An 18,364-nucleotide genomic window follows, 5' to 3' on the forward strand; every position below is an offset into this window, starting at 1 on the left:
GGGGGTGGGAGGAGGAGCCAGGCGACCTCTCCCGCGGGCTCCCGCTCGGGGCGGGCTCGGGCGCTGAACGCCGGCCTGCGGTGGCCCGCCGGGGGCCCTGAGCTCGGAGGAGCGTCCACGCCAGCCCGGCCCGCAGGGTCCGGAGGGTGGGCGCGGGCAGCGCTGGGCGACCGGAGACCAGGAGCCGGCGGCACATTGATTTGTAGCGGGATGGGACTGGCGGAGGAGGGAGGGGGCGTTGCCATGGAGACCGAGGGCGCGCGGCCGCAAGGGAGGGGTCAGGCGATTAGCGGGTTCGGCGCCAGCGCTCCGCAGGTCTGGGGGTTCGGGCGCGGCCCGCTGCGCCCCAGCACCTGTGCATTGTGCTGCAAGGGCGGAGGGCGATGCGGAGGGCGCCAGCCCTGGCAGGGACGGGAGGGGGCGGGCCCGGTTATGCAGGAGCGACGCCTCCCTGGCACCCACGCGGGGAGCCCAGAGAGCTGGGCGAAGACACGCCTTGCACCCGGGCAACCGCTGGGCAGCCCGGCAGGGGGGCGGGGGCCGGAGCCCAGGGCCGCGGCCCCCCTGGCCAGCGGCGCAGACTGACAGCGGCTGGGCCCGCCCCGCCCGCGTCACTTCCGCTGACGGCAACCCCTCCCTCCCTCTGGGTCTCTGGAGTGGCCGGAGACTCCGCCCCCTGGCGATTGGAACGCGGGTCACGTAGCAACGCGGGGGAGAAGGGGAGAGGGGCGTGGCTGGGCGCCGGTCCAATCAGCGCCCGCAGAACGGGCCTCGGCCGCCTGGCTTTAGCAACGTCGTTAGCAACACGTGGGGCGGGAGGAAGCGCCGGGCGGGGGTGGAGGAAGGGAGAGCGCGCGGGGAGGGAGGAGAACTGACGTCAGCGGGAGAGTATTATGGGCTGTCGAGGGCTGGCTGCTGCTTTTCTGCTCCTGGAAGCGGCCGAGGGGGGAAGCGGCGAGTCAACATGGAGCTCTCGGCGGTGGGGGAGCGGGTGTTCGCGGCCGAAGCCCTCCTGAAGCGGCGCATTCGCAAAGTAGGTGAAGGGGACGGCGGGCGGCGGCGCGGCGGGCCCTCCCTCGCCAGGGCCCGGGCTCCCTCCCCCTGCTGCAGCCCAGCCTCCCTTCCCCCAGGTCCCATCAGCGGCCGCGGCGGTGGCGGCTCAGCCCCTGCGCTCTCCTTAGACTTGCAGCGGTGCACAGATTGCATGGATAGGGGGCGGGGTGGGGGATGAATGCGGGTGCATGCACTTTGTGCAGCGTTTCTGTAGGGTGCTGCAGCGGGTTGGTGCCTTTGGCGGTAGTGTTTGGAGCATTCATTGGATGCATGCATTTTCGCGTGTATTTCTTGTGTCCTCGTCATGCATTCCGCCCCACGCACACACACACATATTTTTCCTTTTGCACCCGCAGGGACGCATGGAATATCTCGTGAAATGGAAGGGCTGGTCGCAGAAGTAAGTAGGCTATATGCAATCGCAACCCCACACTGATATTGAGGAGTGTTCTTTCTTCCTCTTTTCCCCTTTACATTGAAACACAACACAAGGCAGCCGGAAAAGTTACACACATACACGCCCTCGCTCCCTCTTCTCTCTCTCTTTGCTCCAGAGACTGATGCTGATTCTTCCTGATTTCCTTTAGGTACAGCACTTGGGAGCCGGAAGAAAATATCCTGGATGCTCGCCTGCTTGCAGCCTTTGAGGAAAGGTACAGACCCTTGGCCCAGCACCTCACTGGAACCCATACAGGCTGACTACAGTGCAGCCAGGACACACCCCCTTCTGTCTCTTTTCTTTCTTTAGGGAGCGGGAGATGGAGCTCTATGGCCCCAAAAAGAGAGGACCCAAGCCTAAAACCTTCCTTCTCAAGGTGTGTTGGGGTCCCCAGTGGTGGGGTGTGACATTCAGAGGGGACCTGGAGGGCTGACAGACCAGTGGTGTCCATACTTTATGCTTATTGTGATCTGGAGGTCTTCTGATGGCAGCACCGCAGGCCTCTAGAGGTGGGACTTGGCCATACCAGAAGGCCTTTATTTTCCCTCGGCCACTCCAAGTAGACCTAGAGTGGAGCACACGATGTGTGTTGGTCGCAGTTGGCTGCTTCCAGAGAAATCCTCTTGTCCCTCCCCTAGGCTACTCCCATCGAGGGCCCCCCCATTTGGATTTCCTACAAAAGTTGAGTGGTCAAGGCTGGAGGACATGGTGGGGGGAGGGCTCTGCTTCCTTCTCACGCCTTCCTTCTGCAGGCCCAGGCCAAGGCAAAGGCCAAAACCTATGAATTCAGAAGTGACTCTGCCAGAGGCATCCGGATCCCTTACCCAGGCCGCTCGCCCCAGGATTTGGCATCTACTTCCAGGGCCAGGGAGGGCCTTAGGAACACGGCTCTGTCCCCACCAGGGAGCAGCAGCAGCACATGCAGGGTCGACCCACCTCGGGACAGGGACCGGGACCGAGAGCGAGAACGGGACAGGGGTGCCAGCCGTGTGGAGGACAAGCCCAGCTCACCAGGAGACAGCTCCAAGAAGCGAGGACCCAAGCCCCGGAAAGAGCTCCTAGACCCTTCCCAGAGACCCTTGGGGGAGCCTAGCGATGGCCTAGGAGAATACCTCAAAAGCAGGAAGCTGGATGACACCCCTCCTGGGACAGGAAAGTTCCCAGCTGGCCACAGCGTGATCCAGCTTGCTCGAAGACAGGACTCAGACCTGGTTCAGTACGGAGTGACCAGCCCTAGCTCAGCAGAGGCCTCGGGCAAGTTGGCCGTGGACACCTTTCCAGCCAGGGTGATAAAGCACAGGGCCGCTTTCTTGGAGGCCAAAGGTCAAGGTGCCCTGGATCCTGGTGGCCCCAGGGTCCGACATAGTTCAGGCACCCCAGGCTCAGTGGGAAGCCTGTATCGGGACATGGGGGCCCAAGGGGGACGGCCCTCCCTCATCGCCAGAATTCCAGTGGCCAGAATCCTGGGGGACCCAGAGGAAGAGTCCTGGAGCCCCTCTCTGACCAACCTGGAGAAGGTGGTTGTCACAGACGTGACCTCAAACTTTTTGACCGTTACCATTAAGGAGAGCAACACGGACCAAGGCTTCTTTAAGGAAAAGAGATGAATTGCTGAGGGTGGGGAGGCCAGGACCAGAGCAGGCGAGAGTGAGCTCAAATGTGGCTTAGTGCTTTTTATTCCTGGGAGGCTGTGGCCTTCTGACTGACCCCGTCCTTACCCTCACCCCCCACCCCCGCGGTCCCTTTCATCCTCCTTCCTCAGTTCTGGTTGGAAAATTATCTCTAGAGTTCTATTTTCTATTAGATGTAAATATGTTATTTAAGAAAAATATCTAAATATATATATTTCAACTCTTGAAGTTCTTTTATTTAAACAAGGGAAGAGAGAGAGAGATTGTGGTTTGGAAGGGCAGACAGACTGAGCTGGTACAGGAGGGGCCCTGTCCCACAGCGGACTAGGAAAGTTGGGGGCCTGGGCGCTGGGATTCTGGAGGCTGGACTCAGCCGCCCACCTCCTCCCTCTATGCCGGATTCCCAGTGCCAGACTCCTGGCACCGAGGCAGGATTTTTGCTCTCCTTCCTATTGGCCACCTAGGCCAACAAAAGGTTGGCTTCCCAATCAGAAAAAGGGGGTGGGGTCAGAGCAGTTTTCTTTTTTCTGTTTTCTTTCTTTTTTTAGATTAAGAGGTCTTATGGGGGGGGGGGGAGTATTAACTCGAATAACTTTTTCACGCGTGTTGCTAAAGGTGAAAAAAATCGAGAGCGAGTGGGGCGCAGTTCTCGAAGAACCACACCAAGAGACGCACTTTATCGAGGTGTGCGCGCCCTACACGAGGATTGTGTGTCTGTGTCGTGGACAAAAACCTTCCCGTCCCCTCCATTCCTTCCCTTACTTTGCAGAGAGACAAGAAATCCAGCGAATTTGTTTACATTCCCGAAATGCCAGGATAAATTGGGAGGATTGCGTGTCAGTGCCCAGAGCGCCAGACAGGGTGGACTTTTCCTTTGCGCGTCCTCTAGCTCCGCCAGAAGACAGGGCAGCCCCACCTCCCAGGAAGACTCAGACAAGCCTGGCTCTCCGGGGGAGGGTGGGCCCTGCTTGCGGAGGGACGAGCACCGTCAGGCCACCCGCGGGCCCGGCTGCGGGCTGCGCGCAGGTCAGGCTGGGCGCGGGGGTCGAAGCTCCAGTGAACTTGGTGGGGTGGGGCTCGGGGCCGAAGGGACTTGGCGGGGTTTTCATCGAAGAATGCACAGTAGAACTTTAGCTTCTTCCCCCCTTCCCCCTTTCTTAAAAGCAAAAGCTGTAATTTATAGTCCTTTTCGATTCTCCGGAGTGCTCGCTACGTGAACTCCACTTCACGTCCAGACTCTGCGGAAGGGGGCGGGGGAGCGCGAGGTGGGGCGGGAGCGGCCGGCAGGACGGCGGGTGCCCGGCCACCCTCTGCGCCCTGGTCCCTGTCCACGCCCGACCTGGCCGGCCGCGCAGCCCAGACTCAAAAGCACAAATCTGTCCCCCAGCTTAGGTCGCCCCTTCCTGCAGGATATCTTTCGGCCTCTCCGCCCTCCCTGCCCTTAAAGGGCCAGCAGAGATCTAACTTCCAGGGCTTTTGGAGGGAGGGGCTCAGGCCTTGCTCGGGGAGAAGCACAGACTGTGGGGGCTCTGGACTGGGCTAGGGGAGCTCGGCAACGGGGAGGGACTGAGAGGGACCCCAGCCTCGGCCCTCCGCACTGCACTCCTGCTCCCCTGGCGGCTCCAACCTCTCGGTCCCTCTTCCCTCCAGACTTTTTTTTAAAAAACCTTTAAAGAGAGGGAGGAAAACAGTGTATTCTGCGTGTTTTTGTTTTTGAAAATCAAACTGCGTCTAAAGCGAAGCCCCTGAGGTGGGGATTTTTATCTGCTCATATTTGTAAAACTGGTATTTTCGACTTTGTATAAAGAAGCGCTGTTGACCGTGTGTCTGTCTAGATGTCGGCCCTATTTTCAGATGAACCTGCTTTGACTGGTTCGTCTGTGACCAAGTGGACGAGGAAACTGTGGGACGGGAGTCCCCCTCCGGTCGACTTCCTTTCTCTTCTCTCCTTCCTCGATCGCACCTCCCTTCCCGCTAGCCTTCCTGGTTCTGGCCTCACCGCCCCTCTCCCATCTGTCCGTGGCCGTTGTGTGTGTGTATGTGTGTCCTCGCTCTTGAGAGGCTGACCTGGGGGGTGGGTTGGGGGTCTGGGGCCATGTGGCCGGCCCAGCGTCTGTAACTGCAGACGGGCGTGTGTGTTGGGTTTGTGAATTCTCAGATATGTACAAATCTCCAGTTGATTTCCGCCTCAGCTCAAGAGTGAAACCTCGGTACCTCTCTTCTTGGGTTGTGAATGTGTCTGTATCCAGTATCACTTTTTATGTGTTTAAATATATACTTTGTAAATAGACACGTGACTTGGTTTCATTATTTCATTTCTTTATTTCCCAGGACAGAGAGGAGGCGCCCGGAAGGGCAGGGTGCTTGTCTCCCTCACCACCCGTTGGGTTCCCCTTACCTTTGCTCCTTACTCTCAGAAAGGGCTGGACTCCAGGCAAAGGCCCTTTCCCAGTTAGGAAAACTTTCTGTGGCAGTGAGGTGGGTGGAGGGGGAGTGAGTCCCGACTGTCCTCGCCTGCCCCGGGAGCCTTAGCCTTCTTCCCGACTTCTGATCGTCCGTGGGATCCAGGCAGAGTCTGAAGGCTCCTGAGGTGATAGGCATGACCCCTGTGCTTTACTCCTTCTGAGGGAGGGTTCTCCCTAGCACCACGCACACCCCCTTCCATGCCAGACGTCCACAGCCCACAGCTCTCCCCTGTGCTGTCACAGGACCTGTGCCCCAGACCCCCCCAGGCTCGCCAGCGCTCCCCGAAATGCCGAGCCTCCATCTATTGATTGAGGAATTGAATTCGCGGGTATTGCTAGGCAACTGGCTGCTCGGAGCCGGCGCCGAGCGCGCTGATGTGATTAGTGAACCCTCAGCCCCGAGCTCCCGCCCCCAGTCCCTACAGCGGCGTCCTGGCCCCTGGGTTCTCTCGGGTAGATGCCCCAAGGCTGGACGAGGGGCCGTGGAGGGGGAGCGGAGCGCAGGGCGCTGCTGGTGGGTGTCCCCAGGCTCCGGGCTGCGGACTTCTCAGCGGGGGCGGGGTCGTGAGGCTGCGGAGGCGACCCTCGCGCAGGCCTCCCCAGGCGGACCTCACCCTCAAGCCGGCTCCGCCCCACGTTCCCGGCACCCGTCGCTGCTGCCTCGCGAAGAAGCCGCAGCTTGCGGGAACTCTCGCAGGTCCCGAGGGGAGGGTCACATCTTTTGCCAGTGGCCAGGCCGTTGGCACAGCCCTCCCCACCTCCAGCTCAGTGACCTGTGTGGGAGGGCCTGGGTCTACGCCTGAGGTCCGAGGTGTGGCAGCGGGTCACTGAGTGCTCCTCAGGCGCTGAGTCTGTCCATTAGGGTCTCCAAGAGGTCCAAGGTCTATTTTTTTTTTTTTTTTTTGGCCACCTCTAGGTGTCTGGGCCGGGTGGACTCTTTGCTGGGTCCTCTGGAGGGCGATGGCCATCAGAGCTGGCAATGGGGTGTCTGGGCCTGGTGGCTTCAGTAGTCAGCGCTAGAAGACGCCAGCCCCGTCCCCTGACACCCGCTGTCATCACTCGGGCGCGTAGGGAGGAGGCCCGCGCTGACCCTGAGGGAGTTCCGCTTCTTTGCTAACTTTAGCTTGGGCTCAGAGCTCCCTTGGCAAATTTTCTGGGCAGATTCTCCCGGAGAGCAAAGACCAGAGCGGTGTGGGGACCCCTAGCCCCGCGCCGCCTACGCGCAGGCGGATTTCCCTCCGTCCCCATTGGCAGGGCTGCTCGAGCCCCGCGGGAGCTGAGCCTGGCCCAACACAAACACTGCTTGAATGGAATACTTGTGGCTCTGCGAAGAGCCGTTTTTCCTGACTCTGACGCTCGCGGCGCGGGGCTCTGGTGGAGGCCCGGTGCTGCGCCTCGGACGCCAGGGGTACACAAGCCTGCCTCGGCTCTCGGTGGGTGCATCCACGCTTTCCTCTTGTCCCCCAAAAGTCCTCCAGGCCAGAGGAGGCTCGGATACAGCGGGAGCCCAAGGTGGGCGCGAGTGGGAGCCAGAAGGGTCTCGGTGCCATCAAGGATGGAAAATTGGCTGACAGCGGTGAGAAGCCAGTAGGTTGAGGCCTGGGCTTTCGTTCCTCGGCCAGAGACCGAGTCCACTCGGGGCTGCTTCGAGCAGCGGGGTGTAGACGGCGCATCTGAGTTCCGGACCGCCTGAGGCTGCGGAGGACACCACCCTCCTCCCCACCGTCCTTCAAAGTCCCGGGACCGAACTTCGTAGGAAGCGCGCGCCCTCTACAGGCGACGCCTGCGCGCCAGTCCCAAGAGCCTCCCCTCCCCCCTTCGCTTACGCTAGAAGCAAAGAAAAGCCTCATTTCCTCCCCCCCCCCCCCCCCCCCCCGCTTCGCCAGGCATCATCTCTGTGTCTTTGAGAATCAGCCTCGACCCACACCGGATGGAGAGAGGAAGGTGGTGGCCAGTGGCCACCGATCATCCTGGGTACCCTCCATTTGGTTCCAGTGGTGCCTTTTCTAGAATGGAGGAGGATTGATGGGCTGATCAAACCAGCAGCACAGAAATTAATGAACATCAATGTAGGCCAGCCTCCCCCACCCCCCCAACTCCCCCACCCCGCCCCTGCCCAACTCTGGTCTGAAGATCTTGCCTGTGTAGACGTAGGTTTTCAGAGAGCCTCCCTGGCCAACAGAGCCGGCACCTGCTCCTGCCGGCTTGTTCCCCTAGGGCAGGAGGTCTGGGATCCAACTGCCCCTTACCACCTTCTCAAAAAAAAAAAAAAAAAAAAAAAGCAAACAGTTGAACAAACGAAAACAGGCACTAAAGACAACAAAAGAGAAATCAAATTGCCAGCAGGCTGTTTTGCAGGAATCAAGAAATGAGGGGGGCTGGAGAGATGGCTGAGTGGTTAAGAGCACTGGCAGTTCTTCCAGAGGTCCTGAGTTCAATTCCCAGAAACCACATGGTGGCTCACAACCATCCATAATGGGATCTGATCCCTTCTTCTAGGTGTGTGAAAACAGATCACTCACACATAAAAATATTAAAAAAAGAAGAAGAAATGAGGGCTGGAGAGACAGACGGCTCAGCGATTGAAGACCCAGGTTCAGTTCCCAGCAACCACACACAGATCAAAACCATCTGTATCTCCAGTTCCAGGCGGTTCAACACCGTCAGGCAGAGCACCGCAGGAAGAACGTCAGAAGAACGTCAACACACAGGAAATAAAGATAGATAACTTTAAAAAGTCAGGCTTCACACATGAGGGCCCGTCTCCAGCAGGGTTTGTGTTTCTCTCTGGAGTGTTGACCCCTTCCCGGTGACCTGACCTTCAGTCCCAACCGGCCCTTCTGCCAGGGTTGTGCCCATCTTCCCTGGAACTCCATCCTCCTGGGAGGACAAAGGAAATTTCTGAATAAATTAGTGCCAAAGCGAGGAACGCAAGTCTTGGACTAGGGAAGGAAGGTCCAAGCGCATGCATCTTCCGTTTCTCCTCAGCTGTGGTCAGAGCCGAGGCAGCCCTGGCTCTCGGTGCCCCTCCGTAGCTTCCCAACATGGCATGAGTGGGTACCGTGGAGGTAAAGGTGCTGCTTTGCTTTTATGCCCGTCTGTGTGGGAAGCTCCCTGTAGGCCTGTAACATTCTGCTTGCACAGTAATGTTAGTGTTGTTTTTTCTTTTGGTCACACATATTCAGATATATATATATATATTGCAAATGTATGAATATATAATCTTTGCCAATAAGCCAGGCTTTTCCAAACATAGCTCCTTGGGTATCCTGGGAAGGTGGACTTTTGCATGGTAGACTGCTTTGTGTGGCTGTGGCACTCTTGATCTGTGTTTGCAAGATGCTGGTAGTTCCTTCACCAAGGGACAACGGTCTCCATACTCCCCTCGCTTCCCATTCATCACAGGCGTGTTTGCTCTTAAAGCCATGTTCCTTCTTTGCAAAGGTTTCTTTTTGTCCATCTCTGAGTGGCTAATGTATTTCCAATGTTTTTTTTTTTTTCCCTCCAGTGCTACAGCTATGCTCATGTCCAGATGGGTGTGCCTCGTGACAGGGAAGCCAAGACTTTGTTTACATGTATCACCTACAGTGCACACCAGGCCAAAAGTTTAAAAATGTATTTACTGATTCTAAGAGTAACAAACAGACAACAATCTTCCTACATCATTTACTGTCTTTCCCCTGCAAAATAAATTAACATCAGTCTAAAGGCCCTCTAATCTAGGCTAGTGTCACTACAAACCTCTGGAATTGTGAGCTGCCTCTGGCTATAGGGCACCATCCTGCCTTGCTCCAAACCCTCCCTGACGTCAGGGGCTCCCTGAGGGAGGCATTTCCTCGAAAGCTGCTCTGTTCGGCTTCTCCAGCATGGTGTCACACCCACCTTTGGTTAGTCGCTATGAAAGCCAACAGCTCCAGCTTAAGGGGGCATATAAAGGCAAGAGAAGCCAAGACAACACTGGCTCAAAGTTCAGCGTTTCCTTCTTGATGAAACCTTGGGACTAGAGCTTGCTAATCAAGGACAGGATTTGGAACATACTCAAACAAGAATACTTTTTAGTACCAAAAGTTTCTTTTTTTCCCAAAGCCAATACTTCTGAGGAAAAGGACTGGCAGGCCACTCTTCCGACCAGGTGCTGAAGCAGATAAAAGGGGCCAATAATCTTAATATCAGGAAGGCGAAGGCAAGCCTGCCACAAGTTCAAAGCACCAGCCTAGGCTAGACTAAGCCTAGGTTGAAAAGACTAGATAGCATTAAGACACCCACTTGGCATGGAAATGTGCCACAGAACACCTGGGATCCTTAGGAAGAGAAATGAGTCTTGACAGATGACTAGCTACACACACCTACACACACACACACTGGGTTTGGGGCAGGCATAGGCAGTAGCAAATAAAAAACAAAAGCAGACTACTTTATTTATTGGTAAACATGAGAACTCATGTGGTGTGCCTCTCCAGTGGGGCTCTCATGCTGGCACGCTTACACACATATGCTTTGTAACATAGACCACTGGGGTCACAGCACCAGGAAAAATACACAAGGCAAAGTGGCTGGGAGAAAGGTATTTGTAGATTTCAACTTTGGGACTGACATAACTGGTAATAAAAGGCACCAAATCGGGGTTTAGAGACCCAGCAGCAGGGAACGAGGCCAGTCAACCCAGATTCCCCAAATCTGGTCATTTCTCCAAAGGCTCCTGGAACACCCCCCTCCCCAGAGACACGGAGGTGCCAGTAAGGCAGTGTCTGGCACAAAGAAGCTGCAAACGTTGGGTGAGGCAGCAAAGGACCCTGGCTAAGGACAGGAAGAGGCGAACAGGCACCCCCCCCCCCCCGCTACCCACTTCCTGGCCCTGAATTCTTTCCAGCAGCAGCTCCTGCTGCCAGTAACACAGCCCCTTGGTGCCCAGTCTAGAGGCTGCACATTGCAGGCATCTCTCAGGAGCCATGGATACAGGTCTGTCCCCAAAGGCACAGTGTTGAGGTCGGTTTGGTTACACAAAGACCATCTCTTATTTGGCGTGTGGAGTGAGCTACTGGTGGGTTGTGTACTCTGAAGGTGTCGCAGGTCCCAGACACCATGGCCCACCGCCTGGGCTGGTGGTGGAAGGGGGAACGCTTCTTCCCTTCAAGGTAACTAGAGTGAAGGGCCTACACCTGCCAGCTTATCAGTCAGTGGCAGAAGTACAAACGAGGGTTTCATACCTCCACTTTTTGGCATCACAGACTCACTGACCAGATTGTCACGGCCCCACAGTGATATCCTAGGACAGAAAACCCTGACATTGGCCAGCAATCTGACAAGGTAGTTTCAAGATGGCTAGCTGGGGTGGGGGACGGGGAAAAGGCATCTAGAAAGGGGCTCCGAACTAAAGTCATCTCCTGAGATGGGGGAGGAATTCTAGGGTCCCTTGCGAGGAGGGCTGCTACACGGCCCTACTGCATGAATGAATGGCACTGGGATATTGCTTCTTAGCTACAAAGGAAACACAAGCTCCCAAGCATGGGAGAGGATTGTCAGGGAAAGACACCCAAGAACAGCCTACTTAACAGGCTCTGCACCAGGAGCACCTGCAGAAAATGCTTGCACATTTGTCCAGAGATGCCCAGTCTGAACGGGCAGCAGAGGGGCAGGCCTGTATGAAACAGCTGCTTCCCCACTACCAGGGCGACTTACCGGGCCTTAGCAAGAAGACTCCCACCAGCGGGGGAAGACCACCTGCCCAGGGCTCCGACCTGGGCCTTCTCCGGGTTTCTAGTGTCTACTCCTTCCCTAAGCCCAGCAGCAGCAGCCCTCAGAACTGGGGTGCACTGTAGTGGGCCACAGCAGGGGTGTGGGTCTGGATCCAGAGGGAACAGGGTCACTTCTCACTGGGGCTCAGGCCTGCTTGCAGGAAAGGGGGCAGCACGGGTCTCCGTTCACAAATGCAGTAGCACCCAGACACTACCGAGTGCTGGGACTCCAAACCCTGGACTAAGCTAAGGCGGGAGATTGCATGGCACCAGGGACAGACACTGGCAAGCTTCACAGGGTTCCGCGGAATTCTGCAGGGTTCCCGAGCCCAACTCAACTAATTATGCTTTTATAATGAGGCCACAGCCTCACCTGCCAAAGACAGAATCCTGCCTCACCAAAAGTCCTGCCCCTGCTGGACTGCAGAGAAGGTCCTGCCTGCCCCCTCCCCCCACCTGACAGTAGTTGGGCTAATAAAAGAAGGGAGGGTCACACTAGGTCAAGAAGGGACACGGCTGAGAATGCTTTGTCCAAGCAGGCAGCCTTGAGCCAGCAGCCACCCAGCTTGCCCCAGGTGACAGGGCACAGAGTAAAGCGGAGGCCCAGAGAGGTAGAATCACCAGGAAGCCAGTTCCCAGCCCTATGTCTTAGGACAGGTCAGAGCTGGCCCCTGGGTCAGGCTTTGTCAAAGAAAACCCAGAGACCAGAAGGCAAGTCTGACTTGGGAAACGGTCTCAGTAGTGCCTCAAGTTGAAGAACCCCACGCTGGTGGGAGATTCTTTCACTGTGACAGTGATGAGGTTGGCCGTGACATCTGTGACAAAGACATGCTCGATGAGGCTGCGGGTAGGTTTCCAGTCCTGGCTGGTCTGGATAGATACCGAGAGGTTCTTCCCAGCACTGGGGAGTGAGGACGAGTCAGGGTCCGAGTCAGAACTACTATTCTCCTCACCCGTGCTCATCTCGGACAGCGCGGGTGCCTTGCGGCCCTCTCCTGGGACTGCGTGGCCCTCCTGCCCACTGGAGGTGGCCACAGACTTAACACTGTCCCTCTTGACAGGAGGGGCTGGGAGAGCTGTCACCTTGGAGGCCAGCTTCTCGCCTTTGTTGGTGTCTGTGGGTGTGCCGGTCACGTTTACTCCTGTGGGGCCACCCCCGTGACCTTTGCCTGCTGCGGGGCTGGTAGCAGACCCAGCCTTGGTGGCTGCGGTATGGCGAGCTAGCAGGCCCACACCAGGCACGCCGTTCTTGACGCCCTGCAAGTCCAGGACCTGAAGGCTCAGCTCCTGAGTGGGTGCCAGCTGGGAACCCAGGCCCCCTGAACCACTTCCTTTCTGCTGCTCTGCAGCCCCACTGCCAGGGGCCTTCGGGACCTTGCTTGGAAGGCTTACCCCTAGCTCCCCTTTCTGCGTCCTCACTTTTAGGTCCAGTCCGAGGCCGCACTTGTTGGCGGCCTGGGCCTTGAGTGCCAGTCGGCTGGCACTCTGAGCCTGACTTTGGCTCATGCGGTTCATGTAGTGTACGATAGAGCTCTGCCAGCTGATGCTGCCACGGTTGGGGCTCCCGGCCATGCCTTTCATCAGACTGGCCAGGTTCTCCGGGGTTGCCATAGTGCTGGAGCCACCACAGGCCTCTTTGGTGTGGGCTTTCAGGGCGGCCAGGCCTGCCACAGGAGCACTGAGTGGAGGGGGCAACTTGCTGGCAGAGGCCCCCAGGTCCTTCCTGCTGGTCTTTAGCACCTTGGCCAGGCCTACTACGGGTCTCCGGGCCGCCTTCTGTTCTGGGGGCAGGGGCTTGCGTCCCCGCTTCTTTCGAATGGGGTCCTTCAGCTCTGGCTTGGCCACCAGGATCTGGGCTTTCTTCTGAGGCACTGGGTGGGTTTCACGGCCCCGGGGACCCCTCTTAGAGTCCAGGTCACTGTCATCTTCTTCTTCGTCTGACGAAGAGGAGGAGGATGTGGAGGAAGAGGAGGAGCTGCTGGATTTGGACTTGGAGGGTGCATCTGGTTCCTAAAGAGACAAGTGAGAATCAACCTCTACCTGAGCAGTGCCGAGGCCCTCCAGACAGCAGCTGTCAGGAAGGAGTAAGCTCGCTTTTCCAGCAGAGGAATCCCACTCAGTGGTAAGCAGAATGACAGGTAAACCTATTGCTGTTTCTCTCCCTTGTCATCCCTCGTGCTAAGGGCCTCTTCTGCTTCTTCAGTCCTCCTGTCCTGTGGGGCAGGCATCTCCCATGGTAGCCTTATGGAGATGGCACCAATATTCTTCTAGTTCCGACAGGGGCTGATCCTATCAAACCCTAGGGACCTAGATTTCCCCAAGTAGGACCCCCAGCTTCATCAACCCATAAAAATTTCTCTTCAGTCAGCAGGACCTCTGCAGCTCACATCCTCCTTCCAGGAGGGAAGATGGGGGAGCCAGGGTCTAGGGAGTGAAGCCCAAGCAATGAACAAAGGCACACCTGAGCCTAAGGCCAGAACCCCTTCCCTAGCCTGCCTCTGAACTGTCATGGGGGAGGGGAGAGCAGGAGGGAGGCTGCCAAGGAACCCCTGGTGTGTGAAAGGCTACCTGTCGGTCATCATGCATCAAGGAGGGTCAACAGGACACCCCCAAAAGACACGAGCACAGCAGTTCTGCCTCTACCCCTATTTCCTGGCTTGTCTGGTAGCTCTGCCTGGCCCAGTATCCTGGGCTTGCCCAACTTATCCTGTTGGTCTACAACCCCCAGACAAATCTGGGCACTTACTGTCTTCCCTGATGGGAGCATCTCCAAGGTGAGAGGGAATTGCGCGTACCTACCAAGTTTGCTACTGCTGTCCTGCTGGGCAGAATGGGCTGAGGCTGACACAGGAAGCCCCTGAGGAGGCCCCAAGAAGGGGCCTCTGTATGCACTCTGTTGCCTGCTGGTGCTATCCACTGGCAGAGGCCTGAAGGGGCAACAGCAAAGACGGCCACCTATCTCAGCAGCTCCCCGGAAGAAAGTCTGCCCAGAGTAGCAAGGGTGAGTGAGGAGCCAAAAGAGGGCAGGACAAAGCCAGTGGCCACTCACCTTGAGCTTGGAGCGCCGGCTGCAGGAGGACATGACTGTGTGTTTCCTCGGCCTGCCCCTGGGCCTCTTGCCCCCCTTCCGGTTCTGAACCTCCTTCTCATGTTCCCTGGAGACACAGCACCAATCAGCTTTGAGAAGCTCTGCCTGCAGTCACATCTCTGGCTTCAGCCTCCACCCTCAGCTCCCGGGGGATATCATCGGGTTCAGCAGCAAAGCCCCATCGGATCAGTGAGCCGGACGCCAGCTGAGGGGCCGGTCCACACGGTCCACACCGCCTCTGCAGCCAGCTCACTTCACTTGCATTTGGTGAAAATGGAGCCGGAGCCAGGGAACAAAGCTGGGAAGCTACTCATTCTCCACTAAGAAAACTTCCTGTAGTGAAGACTCCACAGAAATCTTAGCCTTCATACCCCAAAACAGCCTGACTCGCTCATCCTACAAAGCACAGAACCCACAAAGACAGTGTGCCCTAGGCACAGCAAAACCTTGTACGTTCTGCTGGCTCAGGGGCTGGGGACTCCAATGTGGCTTATGTGTGCCAGGCTTCTCAGAGCCAACTTGCTTAGGACACCTTTTCCCTGCAGACCTCAACGACCCCCAGAACACTGCCGTTAAAGGAAGGAGTAGAGTTAGCAAGCTCGCAGCGGCCAGGCCTCAGAGCCTGTTCTCCTGCAGCCCAGAGCTGAGGACGCATAATCAAGAGCACTGTGCCAGCCTCGATGGAAGCTCAGCTTGCAGGCTACACTGCTGGGCTGAGCTGGGCAATACTCCTGATGACGGAGACTGGGTGAGATGGTTTGCTAGGTGTATGCTGCTGAGCCGGAGTTCGAGCCCCAGAACCCATGAGGTGAAAACAGAGAAATAGGGGCTGGAGACATGGCTCAGTGATTAAGAGCACTGGCTGCTCTTTCAGAGAACCTGGGTTCAATTCCCAGCAACCACATGGCAGCTCCAACTGTAACTCCAGTTCCTGGGGATCTGACACCCTCACACAGATATATATACAGGCAAGAACCCTAATGCACATTAAATAAGAACCATCATTAAACATGTTTCCAAAATTTGAGAACAATTCCTACAGGCTGTCCCTCACACAAGGCCAACAGCACATGCATGCCTTCCCGCCCCGGAGCAGACAGAGAGACGCGAAACAGCATAGAAGAACCAAACGCCATCTCCTTGGAGTCCTGGAAGGTGACCTCATAAAGGAATGGACTGGGCCTCCAGGAACACCCCCAACTCCCCACCTCAGGTTCAAGGGCATCTCACGGCTCTACTGGGTTCAACACCGATCCTGTGTTGTGACTCCCTTACACACAGTGCTTCCTCCCTGACCAGGAGGTAAACGCCAGCTGCCAGTGCCCAGAGCATGTCTCTGGAGGCAGGGAAGAGGCAGAACATGGTGATTTCTTCTGTCCCATGTTGCCAAACCAACTGTTCCCATGATGTCATCTTGGATATTTTGGCTCTTGTTGAAGCTAACCAAAAGCTGTGTCAAAGATGCACTGCCTCCCACTGGATGTCCCCCTGCCTCAGCATGATGCCCTGTCAAGTCATCTTCTCTAGTACCAGGGACTGCAGGTGTGTATGGCAGCACCTGCCCAAGGATGCCACCTCAAACACAGAGAAACGTACCAGCCCCAGGAGGTGCCAAGCCACTTCCGCTGAGTTTAGAGCACCAAGCTACAAATTTAACAGTAGGCGAAGATGTGGCTATCTGTTTCCAAAGGAATCTGAGCAAGCGCAAGCACTCCCTCTCCACCCCTTCTGCAAAACGGCCAGTCACAGTGAGAAGCACAGGCTGGGCAGCAGAGAGCAAGCTTGCTAGATTGACCCCAGCTGGGGAGGCTTATGAGCAAACCATTCATCTGCGTCTACTGTCAGAGCCAGCTGTGCTGCCACTCACACGGCACTGGGATGATGGGGAAACACTTGTCCCAACCCCTCAACACATCTCCTGGACACTATCTCCCACCCAAGAGCAGAAGCATCGACTATAATCACAGAAGCAAACCCAAGAGAAACCCTGCAACCTCAGCACTGTCTCACAGCCTGAGCAAAACATCACATGGACCACTCTGCACTGGGGGTTCCGCCCCTCCCCCCACCCCCCCACCCCCCGCACTATGGCACACCCTGGCAGGGCCAGAGTAGCAACAGGGATACTTCTTATGACAAGTTTGCAACCTCAACTGCTATTTGTTCTGACCAAAAGTTACTCCACAGAAGAGGCCAAGAGAAACTGGAACCTTTGCATGAAGGTTCACTTCCAAAGCCTGGCTGTCTGGGAAGTGTTAAAGTGCTCAAAGTGCTCTGCCATAGGCTTCCTCACCCACAGCTCCAAGCCTCTGTGTCACCAGCCAATCCCACCCAACCCCCCCCCCCCCCCATCCCACAGGACGCTGTTAACGCTCTCACTTTTTCTGGAAGGCTAGGAGCAGCCTGGGGTCCAAGATGTTCTCTTCCGGCTCCCAGCTGTTGTGTCTGGAAAATCAAAGAGCAGGGTTGCTGAGCTGCATCCAAGTGGGCTGCCGGGACAGCTCCCACCGCCCTGCTGGGGGCGTGGGGCGCTGCGCAGAGGCAGTCCTCTGAGGTCCCAGAAGCCCTTTAAGTTAGTGTCACAGCCGCAAACCCACAGGCAAACTGCCACCTCAAGCCCCGAGCCCCAGCAGGCCACAAGGGGACTCAACAGTCTGCGCCTGGGAGGAAAACAAATCCCAACAAAGAGCAAAGCTGCTGAGGGAATCCCCCAGCCTGGCCCGGAGCCAGGGAGGGAAGGGAAGGCAGGTAGGGGAGGGGGAGCCGGGGGACGCAGGCGGAACAATGTGGTGTACACTACCGAGAGCGCGGGCAGGGCACCGGGGATGGGGAGGGGGTGGTGGTCGGGAGGGGATAGGGTCCAGGAAGGAGGGTGGCGGGGCAGCTACAGAGGAAGCCCTTTCCGGAGAAGGCCGGGTCCCCTTCCCTCATTAAGAAGAAAGCTAGCGCGGGGCGGGGGGTGGGGGGTTCCTACCAGTAGGAAGCTCAGGTTACAGCGGGGTAACTTGGGCAAAGGGAGGGGGCCGAGTCCCGCGCCTGCCGCGGCCAGCTCCAGGGCGGGGGCGCATGCAACAAATGAGCGCCAGAAGCGCGCGGAGCGGAGGCGGGCCGGGCCCGAGGGACTGGGGCTGGAGGCCGCCCTGCCCGCTCCCTGTGGGCTCGTAAACAAAGGGCATCGCCGGTCGGCCGGCGTCCTCAGGGTCTCAAGGCACCGAACTTCCCGCCCGGGGCCTGCGAGGCCAGGGTCCCCACGCCGTCCCCACCCAGGCCGGGAGGCGCGCGCGGGAAGGCGGCCGCGCACCGGGACTCACTTGGAGGACCAGCCGCGCCACTTGACCAGGTACTCCAGCTTGCCCTGCGGGGAGATAAGAGCGGGCGGTGAGCCGCGCGGAGCGCCGGGCGCACGCGGGGAGCGGGCGGGGGCGCACGCACCTTGCGGAGCCGCTTGCTCAGAATGCACTCGGCGGCGAAGACCTGCTCGCCCACGCTGCTCAGCTCCTCCATGCCGCCGCCCGCCGCGGCCCGCGCCCCGCAGACCCGGGCTCACAGCCGCACACAAAGCGCCGCCCCCGCCGTGCCCCGCCCCGCGCACGCGCGCCGCAGTCGCCCGCGCTGCTCTACCCGTAGCGACCCGGCCAATAGGCTGGCCGGGCGCGCGGGGCGGGGCGCGCATTGTTCGTGGTAGCCGCGGCGGGGACCGGTCCACAGGGTTGGGCGCTCTTTGCGCGGAGTGGGGAGGCCGTGAGCTCCGGAGATCCTGGGGTCCGGTCTCTCGGATCGCTTGTCCCTGCGGAAAGCCATTGTTTGGGCCGAGGGCGGCGAAGCGGGGAGCACGCGGCTCTTCCTGCCCCCACCAGCGAGGGGCGCTGCTCCCCACCGGTCCTCTGTGCTTCACCCCTATGCTTCAGGGTCAGAGGTGCAAAAAGACGGGAAAAAATACTGGGCTGAAAATA

At 57.9% G+C, this 18,364-nt stretch overlaps 2 protein-coding genes across 2 annotated transcripts; one reads left to right on the forward strand and one right to left on the reverse strand.

The window, feature by feature from the left end:
- The first annotated feature begins 208 nt into the window (after nucleotides 1–208).
- Nucleotides 209–3,351, forward strand: Cbx8 (chromobox 8). Its single transcript, XM_021639804.2, has 5 exons — nucleotides 209–1,033; nucleotides 1,410–1,453; nucleotides 1,641–1,706; nucleotides 1,802–1,868; nucleotides 2,245–3,351. The coding sequence occupies exons 1-5, from the start codon at nucleotides 965–967 to the stop codon at nucleotides 3,097–3,099; spliced, it is 1,101 nt and encodes a 366-aa protein (XP_021495479.1). The 5' UTR covers nucleotides 209–964; the 3' UTR covers nucleotides 3,100–3,351.
- Nucleotides 3,352–9,981: 6,630 nt separating this feature from the next.
- Nucleotides 9,982–17,969, reverse strand: Cbx2 (chromobox 2). Its single transcript, XM_021639817.2, has 5 exons — nucleotides 17,844–17,969; nucleotides 17,723–17,766; nucleotides 16,791–16,856; nucleotides 14,373–14,478; nucleotides 9,982–13,333 (listed from the first exon to the last, which is right to left on the reverse strand). The coding sequence occupies exons 1-5, from the start codon at nucleotides 17,913–17,915 to the stop codon at nucleotides 12,059–12,061; spliced, it is 1,563 nt and encodes a 520-aa protein (XP_021495492.1). The 5' UTR covers nucleotides 17,916–17,969; the 3' UTR covers nucleotides 9,982–12,058.
- Between the last annotated feature and the right edge of the window lie 395 nt (nucleotides 17,970–18,364).

Source organism: Meriones unguiculatus, chromosome 7 (assembly GCF_030254825.1).
Source record: "Meriones unguiculatus strain TT.TT164.6M chromosome 7, Bangor_MerUng_6.1, whole genome shotgun sequence".
Lineage (NCBI taxonomy): Eukaryota > Metazoa > Chordata > Mammalia > Rodentia > Muridae > Meriones > Meriones unguiculatus.

Coding starts and splice junctions, on each gene's coding strand:
- Cbx8 (XM_021639804.2), top strand. CDS start 965: ATGGAGCTCTCGGCGGTGGGGGAGCGGGTGTTCGCGGCCGAAGCCCTC. Junction 1,034..1,409: donor TGAAGCGGCGCATTCGCAAA/GTAGGTGAAGGG, acceptor TTGCACCCGCAG/GGACGCATGGAATATCTCGT. Junction 1,454..1,640: donor TGGAAGGGCTGGTCGCAGAA/GTAAGTAGGCTA, acceptor GATTTCCTTTAG/GTACAGCACTTGGGAGCCGG.
- Cbx2 (XM_021639817.2), bottom strand. CDS start 17,915: ATGGAGGAGCTGAGCAGCGTGGGCGAGCAGGTCTTCGCCGCCGAGTGC. Junction 17,767..17,843: donor TGAGCAAGCGGCTCCGCAAG/GTGCGTGCGCCC, acceptor ATCTCCCCGCAG/GGCAAGCTGGAGTACCTGGT. Junction 16,857..17,722: donor TGGCGCGGCTGGTCCTCCAA/GTGAGTCCCGGT, acceptor TTGATTTTCCAG/ACACAACAGCTGGGAGCCGG.